Source organism: Ambystoma mexicanum, chromosome 13 (assembly GCF_040938575.1).
Source record: "Ambystoma mexicanum isolate Mex_15411 chromosome 13, UKY_AmexF1_1, whole genome shotgun sequence".
NCBI lineage: Eukaryota > Metazoa > Chordata > Amphibia > Caudata > Ambystomatidae > Ambystoma > Ambystoma mexicanum.
This window is the reverse complement of record NC_090938.1, coordinates 367,618,403-367,639,066: the sequence shown is the minus strand read 5'-3', so window position 1 is coordinate 367,639,066 and position 20,664 is coordinate 367,618,403. Positions and strand designations below refer to the sequence as shown.

The 20,664-nt window shown below is 47.5% G+C and overlaps 1 protein-coding gene across 2 annotated transcripts in view; it reads right to left on the bottom strand.

Moving 5' to 3' along the window:
• METTL3 (methyltransferase 3, N6-adenosine-methyltransferase complex catalytic subunit) overlaps nt 1-20,664 on the bottom strand; it is a 643,525-nt gene that overhangs the window by 169,350 nt on the left and 453,511 nt on the right. For both annotated transcript variants that reach the window (XM_069633887.1, XM_069633888.1), the window contains one exon: nt 9,211-9,319. In XM_069633887.1, the coding sequence (XP_069489988.1) occupies nt 9,211-9,319 (109 nt within the window). The remainder of the gene's footprint in view (nt 1-9,210; nt 9,320-20,664) is intronic.

Here is a 20,664-nt window from a genome sequence, read left to right as displayed (position 1 = left end):
AAGAACTGATTAGTCTTTCTCAGTGGCCTGGTTCTTTCCATGTAGAACATGGCAGCTCTGCGTACATCTAGTGTATGCAGACTTTTTTCTCCCAAGCTGGAATGGTTTTGAAAGAACGTTGGTAGTTCTATTGACTGGTTTACATGGAATTTCGAGATGAATTTTGGTGCAAACCTTGGGTGTGTGCGTAGAACCACCTTATCCTTGTGAACTGTTACGAAGGGGTCTAGAACAGAAAGAGCCTGTAGTTCACTTACTCTCCTAATGGAGGTAATAGCGATTAGGAAAGCAGTCTTAAGAGTGAGATCTTTAAGAGTTGCCTTGTGCATGGGTTCAAAGGGTGACCCCATGAGCCTGTTGAGTACCACATTTAGATCCCAGCCAGGAGCTGGGTTTGCTATTGGAGGGTGTATTCTCTTTACCCCTTCCATGAAGGCTTTGATTACTGGGATCTTCCACCACGATACTTTCGAGTTGTGAAGTGGTGTAAGCAGAACGCGCTGCCAGGTGTACTTTAATAGAATTGAATACTAGACCCGAGTCCAGTAAATGGGTCAGGTACAGAATAATTTGTGTGGGAGAGCAGTCAACGGGGTTGATACTCTTCCCTCTACACCAGATGACAAATCTTTTCCATTTGCTAGAATAGCAGTGACGAGTGTTAAGCTTTCTGGCCTCTCTGAGGATGTCCATGCACCTCTGTGGAAGTTGTAAATGTCCAAATTCTATGACCTCAGGAGCCAGGCTGCTAAGTTCATGGTCTGAGGGCATGGGTGCAGTGTCCTGCCCCCGTCTTGTGACAGCATGTTGTACGGGCAGGGCAGTCTCACTGGAGGAGATAGAGACATCTTCAACAAGTGAGCGAACCATGGCTGTCGGGCCCACATAGGGGCCACCAGTATCATGGTAACTTGTTCCTGGTGCATCTTGTGCACTATCTTGTTGAGAAGGGGAGTCGGGGGGAAAAGCGTAAACAAATTTCCCTGACCGTGGAATCGATAGACCGTTCCCCTTGGACTGGTTCTGGGGGTACCTGGAGGTGTAATCTTGGCATTGAGAGTTTTCCAGAGTTGCGAACAGGTCTATTTCTGGGAAACCCCACTGTGTGAAGACGTCGAAGACGATGTCTTCTTGTAACCGCCATTCATACTCTACGGGCAGGGGGAAGTCTCTGCTGAGTTTGTCTGCTAGCAGATTGAGTTACCCTGGTACATGTTGTGATAGTAGAAACATGTTGTGTTTGAGAGCCCACTTCCAGATGTTCTGGGACAGCTAGGACAGTCCTGGAGAGTGAGTGCCCCCTTGCTTGTTGAGGTAGTACATGGCTGTGGTGCTGCCTGTGAGGACCATCACTGTCTTTCCTTGTAGGTGTTCCTGAAAGGCTTTCAGTGCTTTGAACACCGCTAGTAGTTCCAGTAGGTTTATATGCTTGGATGCTAAGCTCGGAGTCCACGCTCCGTGAGCAGTCTGATGGCATAGGTGAGCCCCCCCATCCTATAAGGGATGCGTCTGTGGTTAGAGTGGCTTCCAATGCGGGTGTGGCAAAAGTTTTCCCTAATGACAGGTTTGCTTTTGTCCACCACCGTAGCGAGAGAACCAAGGCCTGCGAGACCACCACTAGATCGTCCCATTGTCTGCTGGCCTGACACCACTGGCTGTTGAGCCACTCTTGCATTGGGCGCATGCGCAGGCGCGCGTGAGGTACCAAATAAATACATGACGCCATCATCCCTAGCAAGCGCATTGCTTTGCGTACCATCACCTCTCGACCTGCCACATAATGGGGGATCTGAAACAGCATGTTTTGGACCCTCTCGTTGGAGGGGAAGACAAGGCCGTCCTTTGTTCGAATTAGAGCCCCTAGGAATTGTTTGATTTGGCTGGGGTCTAAGCTGGACTTCTTTTCGTTGATGGAGAAGCCCAGTTGGAACAAAAGTTCTGCAGTCTTTTGGGTATTGGAGAAGCATGTTTCGTAAGAATCCCCTGTTATGAACCAGTCGTCGAGGTAAGGGTATACCGGGATGGATAACCTGCGCAGGTGGGCCGCTGTCACTGCCAGTACTTTCGTGAATATCCTTGGTGCAGATGCTATCCCGAAGGGTAGTACTCTGAACTGGTAGTGTTTGTTCTCTATCTTGAACCTGAGGTATTTTCTGTGCGCTGGCAACATTAAAATATGAAAGTATGCATCTTTCATGTCTAGTGTTGTCATGTAATCCCCTTGTGATAACAGGGGGATTACTTCCTGCAAGGTCACCATACGAAACTTTTGGGGTTTGACAAACTTGTTCGCTGGGCGCAGATTTAATACAGGGCGCATGGTTAAGTCCTTTTTGGGTACAAGGAAGTACACTGAATAAATACCTTCTGTTACCTGAGATAGGGGGACAGCCTCTATAGCTTCTTTTTTCAGTAGCTCTTCTACTTCTTGAAGAAGAATGGTGAGGTGTTCCGGTGTCATGCGTCGGTTCCGTGGGGGTCTGTACTTCGGGGAACTGTTGAATTCGATGCAGTATCCGTGGGCTATGGTGGATAATACCCAGCGGTCTGACGATATTCAATCCCATGCTGAAAGGAACGATGTTAGCCGGCCCCCGACCGGTGATGCATGGGAGGGGACCCGAATCTTCGGGTCATTTGTTGGTATTGGGCGTGGAACCTTTGGGGCTGGAGCCGCGACCTCTTCCTCTGCCACGGCGTTGGCCTCTTTGACTGAACTGGGTGTTGTTACCCTGGTTAGAGGGCCAGTTGGTAGCACAGTAAAATTGCTGTTGGTTTTGCTGCTGGCGTTGGCCACGAAAGGAGCGTCTATTGCCAAAGCCGTGTCTGTTAGGGGGCCTAGAAATTTGGTCAAGAGTTTTGATGGTATCAAACGCTTTCTTCGCATGTTCTAGGGCCTCATCAACTGCTTTCCCAAACAGATGTGTTTGTTCTATGGGCTTATTTATCAGGGAAGCCTGGGTTTCCGGCTTAAATCCCGAATTGCGCAGCCAGACATGGCGTTTGAGAAGTATTCCCTGAACCAGGGAACGGCCAGCCGTCTCTGCGGCATCTAAGGAGTTCTTTACAATGCCCTGGTTTACAAGAGTTCCCTCTGAGATTGTAGCTAACAGGCGTGAACGCAGGGGTTCTGGTGCGTCCTCTGCTTCGCTGCGCAGCTTGCTCCACTGTGCATCTGTGTAGCTAGCTAGTAGGGAATTGTTATTTGCAATCCTAGTTGAAAAGGCGGCGGACGTTGTGATTCTCTTCCCAAGTGCATAGAGCTTTTTGCCCTCTTTGTCAGGTGGTGCCTCACTAGTGGATAGTGGTACCCCTGCTCTTTTCCTTGTATTAGTAACTACGAGGGAGTCCGGAATAGAATGGCCTCTGATGTACAAAGGGTCAGAGGGCGAAGGGCTGAAGAGCTTTTCTATCCGAGGGTTGACCCCTCTGACTAAGGCAGGATTGGAAAGGGAAGGAGTTATTCTTCTCTTTATAGAAGCCAGGAGCGGAATACACTGACTAACAGGGGCTTTTTCTTTAATAACTTTCTCTACAAAGTTATGTCAGGAAGAGTCTCTCCTGTGTCTTTTTCAAAATGCGCTGCTGCCTTGCGCAATAGTGCATTAAGTGAAGGTTGGTCATCTATGGGAGAGGTGTTTCCAATAGGTGAATCCTTGGGAGGAGAAGGGTGAAAGACATCAGGGTCTGAGTGCACTGATGGGGATTGCCAAGGCTGCACTGATGGGGGGGGATTGCCAGGGCTGCGAGGTAGCTGTATCTTCTTCGAAAGCTCCTGCACTAGTGTAAGGATCTTCTTCAAACCCCTCTTCCTCATGTTCTTCCTCTCCACCCAAACACTCATCTTCCTGGAGGTATTGCTCCTCTTCAGTGAGGTCATATATGTCTGTAGAAAGGGGAAACAGCCTAGGAATCTTGACCCTAGGGTCATCCTGGGGCCATTCTCTTGGTCTTTTGGGTGTGGGTGGGTTTTGGTTTCCCAAAAACCTTTCCATTTTCTCCATACAAGAATGGAGTCTTTCAAGGGTCTCATGGGGGACCCCTGAATAGTCTAGAGGGCGGAAATCAGTGTTTTCACCTTCAAAACGCTTAGAACGCTCCCACAACGTCGAAGAAAGGTTTCCGTCGCCCTCTGAAAAGCCCTCCGGTAGTTCAGAAGTGCCCTTAGATGAAGGGGGCAGTTCCTGGCTACTCTTGTGCTTTTTCAGCATTTCCATAGCTTTTTGTGCGGTATTCGACGTTTGTTTCGTCGTCCGCTTACGTTTGTATTCGGAAACAATTCTCGCCAGGCTCTCGACAACGAGGTTGTCAGTAAAGGACTCTGGTGTCGACGTTGCCTGCGTTACGCGTTGTTCCTCGACGGCCGCTCTATGGAGAGTTACGTCGGATGATTTTGGAGTAGCGCCCGTGTTTGATGAAAGCCCAATCGCTGGTCGCGACTGCGTTTGCGGGAGGGGCTTGAGACCCTTACGGTCTGAGGTAGACGCCGGAGTGCCTTGTGTCCCCTTCGGCGCTGATGGATCCTTCGTCTTAGACGAAGAAGAGCCATGGGTTGTGTGCTTAGGCCTATGGGGTCTGTGTGCGTCCTTGTCGCCGGGGTGTTCATCCCCATGAGCAGGGCGTGAGCCGAGCCCGTCGGGGCCGGGGACGGACGTCGAGGAGCGCGAGCGCTCCTTCTGGGGGTAAATGACTTCCGTAACGGACGTCGAGTTATCACCCTCCTCGTCACTTTCTGTAACAGCGGCGGCGGGTGAGGAAACTGACTTCGACATAGCGTAGTCCGCCCACCTCTTAACTTTGCGTTCTTTAAGAGTTCTTGGTTTCAAGAGCTTACAGGCCGCACAGCTGTCCTCCTTATGATCGAGGGGCAAGCAACGATTACAGAGCTTGTGTTTGTCCTTCCAAGTGTATTTGCCCCTACAGCATGGGCAAAACTTAAAAGGTGTCCTCTCCATAGCTGAGGCAATAATAACTGGTGATAACCCCAAGGGAAAGATAGGGGAGAAAGAAAGACATTCTCAAAGAGAAGATAAAAGTTCGAACCCCCACTCTCCCTACTGTATGTTGGCCGGCGAGGCCAGGCCACGTGTTCGGCAGCGCCGAAGGATCTCCTCCGTCTCTTCCCCTCCGTCGAAAACTTGCTCGGCGGAGGAACAGCTTCACAGCTAACGTCGAGGGAAGGGATCTTTAACAATATAATAAGTAAAATTAAGGACCGCGGTCCGTAGTAAGTATTTGCTTAGGAGCTCCGTGTAAGGCGACCAGAAGCTGGGAGGGAAAAAAAACAATCTGAGGGACCTCGACGCGTGAGGGATTATGGGTACAACGCACGTCACTATAGGGATAGTTTTACAGACACGCCTTGTCGACGTCCCCTTTTCGACTACGAAAAACAAAATGCAATACTCCGCAGTGAGCACTGGATGTCGGACCTATGCACAGCATGTGATTCTAAGCAGATTAACAAACATCAGAAATAATGATATGATCCGTTTGTGTGGTCCCAAAAGTAACCCCTTCTCGATTTGACGTTCTCTCAGGCCCGGAGCGAGTGGCTCCATGGCGAGGGTGAACAACGAGGACAGAGAGCATCCCTGCCGGGTTTCTCTTCTCATCTCAAAGACTCAAAGACTACTCGCCCTACAACTATCAGCGCCGAGGGATTAGTATACAGAAGGGATACCAATTTGATGAAGTGGGGGCTCAGACCACATTTTTGAAGTACTACAAATAAATAGGGCACTTCGACAGAGTTGAATGATTTTTTGGTATCTAGGAGAACCGCATGCCTGAGACGAGGGAGCCAATTCTTCGATGATCTCGAAGAGATGGCAGAACCCGAACATGGTGTTCCATCCGGGGATAAACCCTGCCTGATCCACTAGTACCAGACCGGGCATCAATCGGAGTAGCCTCTTTGCAATGATCTTGGCGCAAATCTTATTAACATTTATTAAGGAGATTGGCCTGTACGAGGCACAATCTTCAGGAGGTTTCTGCATTTTAAGAAGTAACATCACATTTACCTCACGCACCGTCGGGGGGGATGGTCCCTTTTACAATTGCTTCCTCGTAAACTCGAAGCGGCGGGGTGCTAGCATGGGGGCGAAGGCCTTGTAGAACTCCCCCCGTTAAGCCGTCTGGTCCTGGTGATTTGGACCCCGGGAGTTCTTTCACCGCTGCCAGAATTTCATCTAAGGAAATAGGCACATCGAGGGGCTCCCGGAGGTGTGCGTCTACCCAGTACAGCTCAGCCTCCTCCAGGTACCCACGGAGGGCTTTCGGGTCTCTAAGGCCTTTGGCACTATACAAGTCTTGATAGAAGGCATGGAACACTTCTGCAATGTCCTCTTCGGAGTAAAACAACTCATCCCAGAGGTTCATCACACGTTCCACTTGGGGCCGGCGTCTGTCAGCAGCTATCAGATGTGCCAGCAGCGCTCCCGGTTTCTGTCCCCCACCATATTGCCGCACCCGATGCCCACAGGCTAAAAACCAGACTTCCCGGTTTGCATTTGCTTTGAACCCATCCAGTTCCTCACAGAGTTGGGCCAGAATCTAAGGTGACAGGTTTTCTGCATATTCCCCCTCCAGTGCCTTAATCTGGGTTTCCCCAGCTTTGAGTTCCCCCATGATGGGCCGTAGAATTCCATTCTCTTTAGACATGCACACCCATCTAATGTAACATTTGAGGCTTTCCCATACTACTCCTACATTAGAGACTGAACCCTCATTATTCTGGAGAAAGAACTGAATTTCTCCCTGCAGTTCCTGGGTAAATAACAAATCTGGGGTTGCACCTGACTTGAACCGCCAAGAGTGACCTCCCATCTCACCCGCTCCCAATCCGCATTCTAGAAGTACGGGTGAGTGACCTGACAGCGTTCGCGGGAGAATGCGACTACTCCTCCCACTGAAACCCCACCTCTCTAGATACCAACAGATAGTCTAATCTAGAGCTGGAACCATGAACGCAGGAGTGGAAAGTGTAGTCTCGAATCTTTGGGTGTCATCATCTCCATGCACCAACAAGATTATATGTCGTGAAGATTTCTCGCACCTGTAAGCTTGCCCTGGTTGTGCCACTCTGACACACCCCTGATCTATCCCACAAAGGGTCTAGTACAGTGTTCAGATCTCCCCCCCCCCCCACATAATTGTGGCTGTTCAACACCCTGCTAGTTGTATCATGACCCAGTCAAATGTATTTGGGCTATTCACGTTGTGGCTGTATAAATTTACTAGGGCCACCTGCAATCTCTCGGGCACCCCGTGCACCAGCAGCGACCTCCCGGCATCGTCCCTGGCCACCGATATCAGACAGAAGTTCACTCCCTTGCCCATCAGGATTGCCACTCTTCTGGCATATGAGGAGTAGAAAGAAAAATACCTGTTGCATCCCCATTTGGCGCCTTTCTTGGAGGAGAGCCCCATCAATGTGGGGTCTTTCAAGATATTGTGTGTTCCTCCGAATCTTGGCGGGATTGTTCCCCCCCCTCTTATGTTCCAAGTTGCCACGTTAAACCCCCATTAGTCCCTGGGGTGCCGAAGCAGAGAGGTTCAGGCCTTCCCATCTGCTTCATTCTTCACATGAACATGTCCTGCCTGTACCACAGGATACAACTGTGGGGTATACTGACGAGAACCAGACTCCCAACAATCATATCTATCTCTAAAACCCTCCCATACTGCTCTTAGAACTCTGCCCCTCGCTCCCCAGTCCCTTGCCCACCCTCCTCCCTCATGGGCAACCCCCAACCCGCCCGTTGACGTCCCCCTCCCCTTTAAACCAAATCCATTATACAGTGCAGAGCTTGGGGCACTAGTGCCCGGCCGAGACCGCGGACTCCCCTTCCAACTGAAGTGTATGCATATCTCGAGGCATTTTAGACTATATAACTGAGGAGTCAACATTCCACTTGGCTTTTGCTGTGTTATTTCCCCCCCACTGTTTGTGTCAGACGGCATCAGCCTGGGTCTCTCCGGCCTTGTTCGTCTCCCCGGGGGTCTGGGTTATTCGGGAAGGGTGCCCACCAATCTCGTCAAGGAAGGAGCTTGCTGCCTCTTGTGAGGTGAGGAATTGTGTCCTTGCGCGTTGGGTCCAGAGTTTCGCTGGAAAGAGCATGGAATACATGATGGTGCAGTCTCTCAGACGCCTCTTCACCCCCACAAATGATCGCCTTGATGCCTGTACAGCCTCTGTATATATTTGAATTTTGTCCCCATCATCCTGGACCTCTCCCTTCTCTCTGGCCAGCCGAAGGATAGTGTCCTGGTTCCTATAGTTTAGGAGGCGTGCGACTATAGGGCGGGGGGGGCTGCCCCTGGAATCGGTTGAGCTACTGGTATGCAGTGGGCTCTCACCACCACAAACAGTGAGGACAGTGCAGACCCTCTGAACAGTTCTCTGCACAAGGCCTCTACAAATTGTTCCATTTTGGGAGCTCCCGGTCATTCTCTTATGCCGACCAGGTGAATGTTGTCTCCTCCCTACTGATGAGGTCCAACCAGACCGAAACACTTGTCTGGGGATGCTGTTGGCACTCTTGTTCAGAGGAGGATTGCCTAGCATTTCGGTGCTGCACTGCCCCAGGGCAGGACAAAGACTGATATGTTTGGGATATTTCTTCTCTGTGAAAGATAGTGAGCTAAAGGGTAAGTCTCTCGTAACCAGGACTAATGTCTGGCAGAGAGACTCTCAGGACCCCCCTTGTCAATTTATCCTAGTTTGGTAGACAGCTGAGGAAGCCACCTTTCTGCCAAAGGTGTAGATATTGTTGTTTTCTTCATCAGGCGGGGCCTCTGCGGAGGCCAGCGGTGTGCCTGCTCTTTTTCTTATTCTGGCTAGGACTCAATTTAGAAAAACGTGCAGCAATGTCAGAAATTAGAGAAAAAAGTTCAGGGGGCTCACAAAAGTAGCAAAATGGGTCTTTCCACCACAAATAACTGAACTGTTGGAAGAAAAAAAAAAAAACAGGATCATGGTGTAGTAGTTGGCGACCCCCTATTTATGGGACATCAAATTATTACAGAGGGTTCCCTACCACTTGGAAAGGAGGGGAAAGCAGGATGACAGAACTGTAGGTTTCAGGGAGATGATGAAGATAAGCAGCATACAAGTGTGGATCATATTTATGCAATCATGCATGTGTAACAGTACCCTCAATGAAGAGAAAAGGAGGACACTCAGAATTACTGTGAAACAGTTACCAAGCAGTGCTCTTTCCCATGATTCAGCCAGTGTCCAGTTCGGCCAGTTCTGATAATCCGCTGCAATTGATTAGTCTTCACCCAGATTATCTCATCCACTCTCTCGTAGCTATAGAAAGAAATACACATTCAAGTTAGAGCAAAGCTGTGAATAGTGAAACTTCTAGATAAATACCTTGCATGTAACATCATTAGACGGCACTGTGTGAACTGGAAGAGGCCCAAAATGTTCAAAGCATGCAGTATGTAACCTTTTTTGGTTTTTCCACTATAATGTAGGTGGTCATGGAGGAATCTATTGCGGTGGCATTTTCCTTGCTTGCAATCGTTACCGATTCTAAGCTACTTTACCGATTCAGAGGGTATACGCTCACATGCTGACTTTCAAGTCTTTTCCCAAATGGGTGTCGTGCATGGCTTGAGAACACACCACTGTGTTGTCTGTGCATTTAAGTTTTCTGCTATGAGGAGACTGTGCAAAGAAAAGATTGACCCTGACGAAGGTGGCCAGATTCTGGGGCAATACGCCGAAACTAGTTGGTCTTCAGTGAGGTTATAGTTTAAGCAAGCCTTATTGTTTTACTCAAGGCAGCTACTTCTTCAATGTACATATTTTAAACATGTATGGTGGTGGTAACGCCAGATGCACACTGGTGATTTCAATACATGCTTCAATGCTCCAAAAATTGTATGTTGAGCTGTGATGCAACTGTTGAATGACACAACCACTTCAAATGCCGTTTTTAACAACCATTTATTAAACAAGCCTGCTGTTCAAACGCTACCTGGTGTATAGCAATTATTGTCTGAGTGATTATAGATGCCCAATATTTTCAGGCACATATATATTTTTTTCTCTTTAATTATCATTTCCGTAGATTATCATTTGTTGCATGTAATTAGTTTCTACCTCCGATACTTGGGTTAGGGAGAGGTTCTCCTGTCATTATTTAGTGGTCATTGAGGATCTCAAAGCATCACAGCAGGTAACAGTAATTAAGCTGACTGACAGGAAAGTCGGTAGAAAGACCAATCGTATGACTGTTTACTCCCATGACCTACCCACTAAATCTGAAAGCAGAATTTGAGGTTAGACCAGCCCTGATAAAAGCCGTTTTCAGAATCTAAAAACTGAACCCGGTACCTCCCCATTTACTGTGTGTGTTCCTTCTTTTTTTTCTGTTCTCTCCTAGCTGACTATCTTTTTCTGTTAAGATGAATGTAACATGTATGAAACAGGGCCTTGATGCCCTCGGGCTTGGGCACTTGACAAATGTAAATAAATAAAATAAAATGTTGTTCGGTTTTACACTTGGAAGGCACATTCTTTGACACAACCACCCACACAAGAGTACAAACTACCTCACCGGTTATAATTTTCACACATAAATTGAAAGCTTTTATTAAGTCCTACCATTAACAAATCGTATGGAATGGGTGTATGAACCTTGTAAAACGTTACCCTATGAATTATTATGTTTTAACTAGCTGATATACCCGGCATTGCCTGGATTCTATTTTCTTATACGTACTATTTGTTAGAAATACCTTAAGGTAGCTTTACTTTTCTGTAAGGCTCCATAAGAAAGGCGAAAAGAAAGATTCACTACATTTTTCGATTACTTCTCATATTAAAAATGTTTTCTCATAAAGACTACACAAAACACTGTATTGTTCTTCTTAAAAAGTAATTCTGAAACTGTACGCGAGAACATGATGGAGATTTCTGAGCATCATGATAGGTGACAATTTCCTGACGGTGCCAGCAACTATGGACCTAAAGTTCAATTTTACTAAAGTACATGTTCATTCTCAAGGCTTATTTATAAACAAAAATGTGTTTCCCTTCCCGGTGATCACTGTTGCTTCAATTACACTGGGCAGCAATTTTCTAACGCATAGCCTTGTGCCCAATACACAGTCTAGGTGGGTCGAGATTGTGATGCAGCATGATGGGTGATGCAACTTTCAGTCGTAGGTGATGTGGTGACATTCCCAGGAGGGGCGAGAGAGTTGAATAATTCTGTTGGATAGTTGGCGGCTTCGCCCGGCATCCACCACTCTATCGATTGAGCTGTACTCCATAACTGTGCCTGGAAGCATATCCTGAATTTGATCTAGGGCCTGGAACAAGAGTTTTGTTCCTCATGTCGGGACCAGTCCTTCTACAACCACATTGCCTACAGCTTTGCACCCTCCGTCTGTATTGCATATATATGCTCTTTCAGATATTCAAATCGCGTTGTGTCTACTTCTTTGGACCCTCTATCTGTACTGCATAGGTTTGCTTCTTGATCATTCAAATCTAGGTGTGCCTACATCTTTGCACCCTCCATCTGTACTGCATATATGTGCTCTTTCAGATCGAATCTAGGTGTGCCTACATCTTTACACCCTCCATGTGTACTGCATATGTGTGCTCTATGGGATATTCAAATCTAGGTGTGCCTACATCTTTGCACCCTCCATCTGTACTGCATGTGTTTGCTTCTTGGATGCTCGAATCTAGGTGTGCCTACATCTTTGCACCCGCCATCTGTACTGCATGTGTGCACTCTTACTCACTTCACTACCCTCTTGTAACTATCTTTCCGCTCCTTCCCCTAGTAGTGTGCTGTTCCGTTTCTGTACCATTATAACACTTGCAGCACTTGCACATTCGGAATGGCTCAAGGCCAGTTACAATGTTTCTTATTGCATTTTCCGTTGCCTTGAAGCGTTTTGAAACACTGATTTTGGTATCAGGTAATATAACCGTGGCAAAAATGTTGCGGTAAAAAAATATCGCGGCAATAATGCCGCCGTTTGACCCGGTAAAAGTGTGCCCCATTATACCATTTAAGGGAAGCGGGGGTGCCCCCCGCTCGCTTTAAATGGTATAATGGGTCCAGGGGTTGCGGGGGTGTCCCCCGAATGTTTTACATGAACTGCGGCGCAAAAACGGCAGCATTTTTGCAGCGATATTTTGTTACCACAGCAATTTTTGCCACGATTATATCACATGGAACCCTGATTTTGTATAGAGGCGCTATACAAATTAACAATAAATAAATGTTTCGCCGATTTCAGGCTGTGTGAAGGTGCTGAAATTCAGAGAAAGGGGTGGGGTGTCCAAACGTCATGTGGCTAGTAATGTCCGGAGGAGTTTAACAGGTAACTATGCAAGATTTGGAGCAGATTGGTGAAACGGTGTGGAATTTTATAAAGAACAACACTTTGCCAGAAATCCTGCCACAAACAAACATTTTCACTCTTACATATATAGACAATTCATTCTTGTGACTTTTTAGGGCGCAATTTGCAAACTAGACAATTAACAAAACACCACAGATTAATCTGGGTAGTATTAACCTCAGAGGATCATTTGTCCATACTTCTTGCTGGCTAAAAGGAGGAAGGACACACATTATCCAGTGTAACGGATTAGGATCATAAAGGCAGGAACCTTTTGATAACATACACTCACATTAACCAAAATATCTAGATGCCGACTAGCACGCTGTGTTCTTCCAACCTGCAATGAGCAACACACCAGCACACACAGCTTGATTTGTTTTCAACTCCTTCCACTCGCCTTCTTGCAGGACATAGTGCTTTCCCTACTGTAGTAACATTTTCAGAGCCCGGTAAAGTGCATTCCAGTTAATGTTCCCCTCTGCAGTGGTACCATGGGCCAAAGCATCTTTTCCCCCCAGACACACAAAATGCTTCACAGAGACTCCCCCCAAGGAAAGTGCAGAAGGGTCTTACACTTCGTGGCATGCTCAGTTAGGACCTCCATGAAGCACCATAGATGCAAGTAGTCTCTCACTCACTGGAAGAACAGAACCAGGCAAGAGATTGGAATGCCCTGCTTTGTTTGAACAAAAGGGGCTGCCCTATTACTCTGGTGTCATGCAATATCTTTGAAAATGCGCTAGTTATTATACCGTTACCATCTTCTTCCTCCACGTTACTCTCTACATATAGGTAGAGGCAATGTGACTGGGTGCTAGACCAGCAAACAAAGCCCTTCGTTCACACCCTGCCACACAGTTTATTCACAGCAGAGGGTTCAAGTGTGGAACACCTCATCCTGGAAGCAATGCACAAAAGTTTACTGATCTATAACTCAGCAGGACAGGAATAATCATGAGAGTTGAGCTTCACTTAATGTAGAAAACATATTTTAACACTTGGCGAAGCAAAGCGCAGAACTTTCCACAAAGCCTGAAAACATATTTTAACACTTGGCGAAGCAAAGCGCAGAACTTTCCACAGAGCCTGTCCACAAAGGCTTCTATGTTTTCCTGACAGCTTTTTCCATGTCCATACTCGCATAGACGCTGCTGATGAGCAACAGAGTACATTGACTCAACGGATGTACGTTAAAACAGATCAGGACCAATAGACTTTCCAGCAGGTTCATGAAAACAAGACCTCCCTGTTAACCTGTGGCATGGACTTCTCAAACGTAAATATAGCAGAAAATGGTAATCGCACAGAGCAAACTCACTCTTGGACAAGAAAAAACAAACCTGTCCTGCTAACAATGATGTCAACACTAACTATAGCGTGGGCACCTTTCACAAAGCTTTAGGAATCCATAAATGAAACACTAAAGGACCATACTACATTAATGGAAATGATGCATACGAAACTAATGTTTATGGAAGTATATATCATGGCAAATGAGTTGAGAAATCAATCCAATGATCAATCACAGCCTCAGAATGATCCATACTCGAAAAATGCTATGCATCCATTAATGCATGTACAAGCCACTTGGCAACAAGCTGACTTAACAGAGGATACCACCAATGAGAAACATTTAAACTCCTCAGCAATGGGGGTTTCCTCTGACCCTCCTAAAACGAAGCACAGATTCTGGGTATTATTAGAACATGAAGCAGATGAAATCCAGAATGAGGCTTTATGTCCGCAGTAAACAATAAATCCAGCATTCCCCATTTTTCTCAGAGGGAAAAAAAAAAAAGTACTTTGGGAGAGATCAGACGGTGACTCAGACAACCATCTCTACAGATTCAATACGGTCCAAGGCCAAAACTGTCCAGTCACAAAAAAGCTGCAAGGATCCCCGAAACCAGCACCTAGGAAGCATGTACCAGTAGATCCTCATCCTCCTCGTGTACCACCTTTATCGCTGGCTCTTATAGAAGAGGCAGAGTTGGAGGATCCCCCGCCAAAAGAGAAGGACATTAGTCTGACACTCAGTTCTGATGGACTTATCGACATACTTTTTTTTAAAACTTTATTTTTGGTTTTATGCATAACAACAAACAATCATGCACCTGTTGGGTGCAACACTACCCCTTTTGCCACTGAGCCCGCCCCGAATCTCCCTCCAACCTTCCCTTGCGACACTATTAAGCCCTCTTTTGCAATGGTCGGTGGTTCCCCTTTTGGAGATAGTTCATAGACAGTGATATTGTGGGATGATTTCCGTTTTTTCCCGGTATTTCAATCAGTTTGCTCTCCTGAGTCAGTTGTTGCTGTAAGTAAGTACGTGACATATGGTCCCCATATGTCTGGTGGGCGTGCATCTAATGGGAGTGTCTGCAGGTATTTAGTGGCTATATCTTGACAGTATAGGATATCTTTTTTTCCATGCCTCTATGGATGGGGTTGGGCCTCGGCCCCATGACCTGGCTATTCTTCTGCGCGCTAATACTAGGAGAAGGGCCGTTAGTTTCCTTATTGTGGGATGTATGTATTTGGTTAGGCTGAGGAGGGCCACCAGGGGGAGTGGTGCCAGCTTCTCGCCTATTATCGCTTCCACTGTTTGTAGCACTTGGGTCCAGAATTGGGAGATTACAGGGCAGCTCCAGGCTAGGTGAAAAAAGTCGGCTGACTGGCGGCGCATCGCTCAGATTGTGCTGAGGAGTCTTGTGTTGCCTGTGCTTTTTGGCCGGGTGAAGTAGGTTTGGTGTATAAAGTTGAATTGAATTTGTTTGTAGCGTGTATTTATTGGCACTTTTTGTGTTTGCCTCAGGATGTATACCCAGTCCTCCTCTGGTATCCTTGTTTGGGTGGCTCTTTCCCAGCGTTCTTTCGTTTGGGCGTCCATGGTTACTGTGTGTGTCAGTAGGGATTTATATATTAGCGAAGTTAACCTCCCTTCGCCTTGCGCAAGGATCGTGTTATTCAAGAGGGTCCATGTATCTGGTTGTTTGGGAAATGATGGGAACATTGACTGCAGGGTGTACCGTAGCCTGAAGTACATGAATAAGTCAAGTGACGAGTCGCCACCTCTCTCTTTGGCCAACTGGGGGGTTAAAAACATGCCTTCGGGGAATAGATCGCCAAGTGACTGGACATTGACTTTACGGAGCCACTGGTGGAACCTCTTCTCGGCTGTCACGGGGACGCCTGGGATCTATTTAACCGGAAGCAGGGGGTAGAATCAGACTTGTACTTTATATTTTCTTGCTAGTTTTTTCCAGATTGCCTAGGTTGAGAGGACGGTATTCATTGTATTTTGGGGCACTGGCAAATGACTGATAACGACTGCCCTTAGTAAGTTGGGTGAGGCTATGGCTCTTTCAATCTGTACGTGGGGGCGGATGAAGTCCGTAGTGTACCAATGGCTCAAGAATTGCACCTGGGCTGCCCAAAAGTATCTCTCCACGTCGGGGAGTGCAAGACCGCCTTGGGATGTTGGTAATGTTAGGGTCGTGTAGGCTACTCTTGCCGGTTTTCCTGCTCACAGTAGGTCTAGGATAAGGCTCTTAATTTTCTTAAAGAAAGTTTGTGGAAAAGTAGTGGTATATTCGTGAATAGGTAGAGAAGCTTGGGAAGAATCGTCATTTTAATTAGGGAAGCTCTGCCCCAAAGTGTTAGTTGAAGTGACTTCCATCTCTGTATTCGTTCTTGCAGTGTTCTCAGTGTCGGTTCATAGTTGTCGTTATAGATAACTTTGTAATTAAGAGACATATATATGCCTAGGTACCGAACTCGGGAGTCTTCCCATTTGAACCCGTGGTCGTCTACAAATTTAGTGGTTTGTTGAGTTAAGGGGAAAATCACTGATTTGGAGTGGTTAGTTTTGAGGCCTGAATTTGATCACTTCACGCATGATTGGGTTCAGATTGACTTCGGGGTCTTGCACAAACAGAACCACGTCGTCTGCGTACAATGAGACCACTAGTTTGTGGGGTCCAAAGGTTAGGCCTCTGTGTAGTTGTTGGGCGCGCAGTTGTGAGGCTAGGGCTCCATTATTAAAGCGAAAATAAGTGCTGATAGGGGGGCAGCCTTGTCTGGTGCCGCGTTCTAGCTTTATGCTGGCTGACTTTGTGTTGCCCAGGGTAATGAAGGAGCGGGGATCAGTATATAATAGTGAGATTAGTTTAATTAAAAAGTTGCCAAGTCCCATTTGTGACAGAACTGCAAACATAAATGGCCATTCGACAGAATCAAACGCTTTTTCGGCATCGAGAAGGACTGCTATTGCTTGTTGCGATGGGTCTAGTGCCTCTATTAAGCCGAACATCCTTCTTATGCTGTACGTTGTGCTGCGACCGGGGATGAATCCCACCTGGTCGCCCAGCACCAGTGCAGGCATGAGGGGGCGTAGTCGTTTTGTCCAAATTTTGGCCAGTATTTTATTGTCTAAATTAATTAGGGAAATTGGCCTATAGGAGGCGCAGTCTTCTGGGTGTTTACCTTTTTTATGCAATAGGATGACGTTGGCTTTGCGCATTGTTGGTGGGAGTGTACCGTGATCTAGGGCTTCCTCATATACCTGTAGCAGGAGCGGGGCTATAGCAGTTGCGTATGCTTTTTAGAATTCACTTGTAAAACCATCTGGGCCTGGGGCTTTGGTATTTGAAAGGTCTTTTATGGCTGAGGAAATTTCTTCTATCGATAAGGGCGCGTTTAGTGGTTCTCCAAGTTCGCTGATCACCCAATAGAGTTCTGTGTCGTTTAAGTAGTTCTGTAGTGCCTCAGGGTGTGGGTTGTGCTTTGAGCTGTATAGAGTCTGATAAAATGTGTGGAACTCTTTCACAATGTTTTCCTCAGTATACACAAGGGTTCCCTGTGAATCTCGGATGTGTTCTATTCTAGTGGGCACTCTATCAAGCGCTATCAGGCGTGCTAGTAGGGCCCCAAGCTTCTGGCCTTCATATTTTCGGATTTGATGCTTACGGCTTAGACACTTTAGTTCACGGTTGGCTGTTTCACTGAATTTTTGTAACTCTGCTTTTATTTCACCTTGATGTTGTGGTTCGTTGGTTGTGGTGTTTTGGAGTTTAAGCCCCTTTAGCCTTTTTTTGCTGCTCGCTAATTCACGCCTAATCAGCCTCAACATACCGTTCTCTTTCGCCATACATATGCCTCGCACGTAGCATTTCAATGTCTCCCACAGTGTGCCAGCGGAATCAACTGAGTTTTGGTTTACCTCTAAGAAGGTTGTGATTTCTTGCTGGAGTTCTTTTGCGAATATTGTATCTGATAGTGCCCCTGGTTTAAATCTCCAGTGAAGAGTGGCTGGCTTGGTATTGGGTAGGGTGCATTCCAGAGTTACCATTGAGTGGTCGGAGAGAGTTCTGGGGAGGATGTGGCTGGATCCCCATTGGAAAGGACTTAATGCCGATACCATCAGGTAGTCGATGCGCGAGTCGGTGTTATGAACAGCGGAGTGGAACATGAAGTCTCTCGCGTCATGGTTGGCTTGTCTCCAGGCGTCGATCAGGTTGAATGCCTGGCAGATTTCTTTAACTTGTAAGCTAGCTTTGGAGGGGTGGGCTGATGTGGCATGTGTCCTGTCCATTTGGGGGTTTAGTGTTGTGTTGAGGTCAGCTCCCCATATGATTGTGCCAGGGTTGTTTCATTCCCAGGTGTGACATGACCCAATTGAAGTTATTTGCGCTGTCTATGTTGGGGGCATAGGTTATCTCGGTTCCTGCCAGGATCCCTCTCACCAATACTGTCTTTCCATCATCTGAATCCTTCTTGGATTCAATTAGGCTGAAGCCTGTTTTCCTGTTGATCAGGATGGCTACCCCTCTCGCGTACAAAGAGTATGATGAGAAGTACCTGTGGCAGCCCCATGATTTGGCCCATTGGTGTTCCGAGTCGGGGAGGAGATGGGTCTCCTGCAGCATGACTATGTCAATCTTGTGTCTCCTAAGACATTGTAGGACCTTTCTGGTCTTTGCCGGCTGGTTGCCTCCTCGGATGTTCCAGGTGGCTATTCTAAACAGTACTGTTGGGTGGGTGGTAGTTGATGGTGTGGTTGTACGGTGAGTTGGAAAGAGCAGTGGAATCCTCCTGGTTTGTGGGGTGCTGTTGGTTTCCTGGTTGGCGGGGATCGGGGCCCGAAGTCGAGCCGTGGTTGAGGACAAGTGGGCTGCAAGTGGCGATTTCTCAGAACTGTTATCCCTCCCTCGTGCGGGCAACTCCCAACTGGCCCACATGGATCCCTCCCTCGTAAACAACATGGAGACATCAGCGGTGTTCTGCTTGTCTGCTCCATTGGTGGGGAGGTGTTCTGCAATGGTGCAGGTCCCCCCTCGCCGTTTTTTTTCTTCTCCTTGTTGATAAACTGTATTAACTTTGCTGTGCAAGGGACCCTAGGGGCTTCCCGAGTTGCACGGCCTTGGAGTGCTTAACTCCTGTGTCGTTTCTCCAGTGCAGCTGATGGATTTTTTAGAGTCTCATTATTGTTGCCTCTGACTTGGTGTTTGGTTATGGTGGATTTCTGTTATTTCTTTCTCTTTGTGCCCGTGCCTGGGTGGCATTTGGCCCAGAACACCCTGCTTGGTCTAGGAAGTTGTTTGCTTCTTCTGGTATCTGGAAAAAATTGACCTTCCCCCTCATGTTGGATTCTGAGGTGTGCCAGGAACAGCATTGAGTACGTGATTTGGTTATCTTTGAGTCTCTGCCTGGTGGAAGTGAATGATCTTCTTTGGGATTGGACTGATGGGGAGAAATCTGGATAAAAGTGGATTCGGTCTCCATCATGGTGAATCTCTCCTTTCTCCCTGGCCAATCGGAGGATGGTGTCACAGTCTTTATAATTTAGCAGTTTGGCAATTATGGGCCTGGCAGAACCCCCTGGGACGGGTCTGGACGAGGGGATCCTATGCGCTCGTTCTACGACAAACAGGTTAAAGAGGGCTTCACGACTGAAGAGGGTGGTGCATAATGATTCAACAAAGTCTTCCATCTTTCCTCCGGATTGGTGTTCCCTCACCCCAATAATCCTGATATTATTCCTACGGGAGCGGCCTTCTAAATCTTCGCATCTGGCGGTGGTTGCTTTCATTTGGGATTCAAGCTGGGTGACTCTTCTCCCCAAGGTTGCTGCCCCACCGTCTAAATTAGACACGTTGTTCGACGTCATTGAGACGCTCGGTATGTGTGTCCATTTGGTGTTGGAGGAGGTCTACTTTCGATGCTAGGCCATCCATTTTGGTGTTTAGACTCCCTATTGCCGCCTTCAAGTCTAGTAGGAGTCCTTTGATGTCTGTGGAGGAGGTTCCTTCCTCCATTTGGAATCCGCTGATACCCGGGGTCTCGGGCTCTTGTATTCTAGGGGTTTTAGGGACTGTTCCGGTTTCAAAGTTCCATTTTTTCTGTGACTTATCCGTCTTCCCCATTGAACCTGCACTGTTAGGGCTTGCTTCCTATTGGTCTTGACACTTGTGTGTGGCTTCAAAGCGTAGGTTGTCCCCTTTCAATGAGGTACGGTATGCGTTTTGTGGCTGGGGTTAATAGTAGCAGAGTGTTTGGAAGGGGCTGTAGGGCACGGGTGCCGTGCTTAGTTCAATTCTCAGGTGCTGATTTTTAAATTTAAAGGAAAGCAGAGAAGGGTGTCAGGTGATCCAGTAATGGGTAAATGGGGGGCTTTGCTGCCCACTTGGTGAGATTATACTTACTGTCTCTCCCTCAAAGTCCTGCGGGGGTGTGGCAGTTATTTCCCCTTGTTGCTCTTTCGGGGGTAGGAGGTTTTACGTGCTGCACTTTAGGTCACGTTACGAGGGCTGGAGGGGGCGTGTCGGTTTTGGTATTGGTAGAGTGTTTTGATGGGTCTGTTGAGCACTGGCGTAGTGCTTAGTTCAAATCCCAGATGCTGGTTTCTCTTAGAAAGGAATAAAGAAGGGTCTCAGGTGGTCCAATATTGGGTAAATGGGGGGCTTTATTGCCTACCCGGTGAGAATTGATTGCAGTTTCTTCCTCAGGGTGTTGCAGGGGAATGGCAGTTATTTCCCCTTGTTGGGTATGGGAGGTTTCGGTGTGCTGTACTTTGGGTCACGTTATGTGGGCTGGAGGGGTGCACGCCAGCCCAGCGGGGTTAGCTGTATAGGAGTGGAGGCGACCTGAGCGTGCAGGGGGGGGGATTTCGGGCAGGGTCTTAATTATTTAGCTCAGCACCCCCCCCCCTGCATGCTCCGTACCTGAATGTGGTGTCCGCGGCCAGATGCATGCCGCAGGTCCTCTGTATGTGCAGCT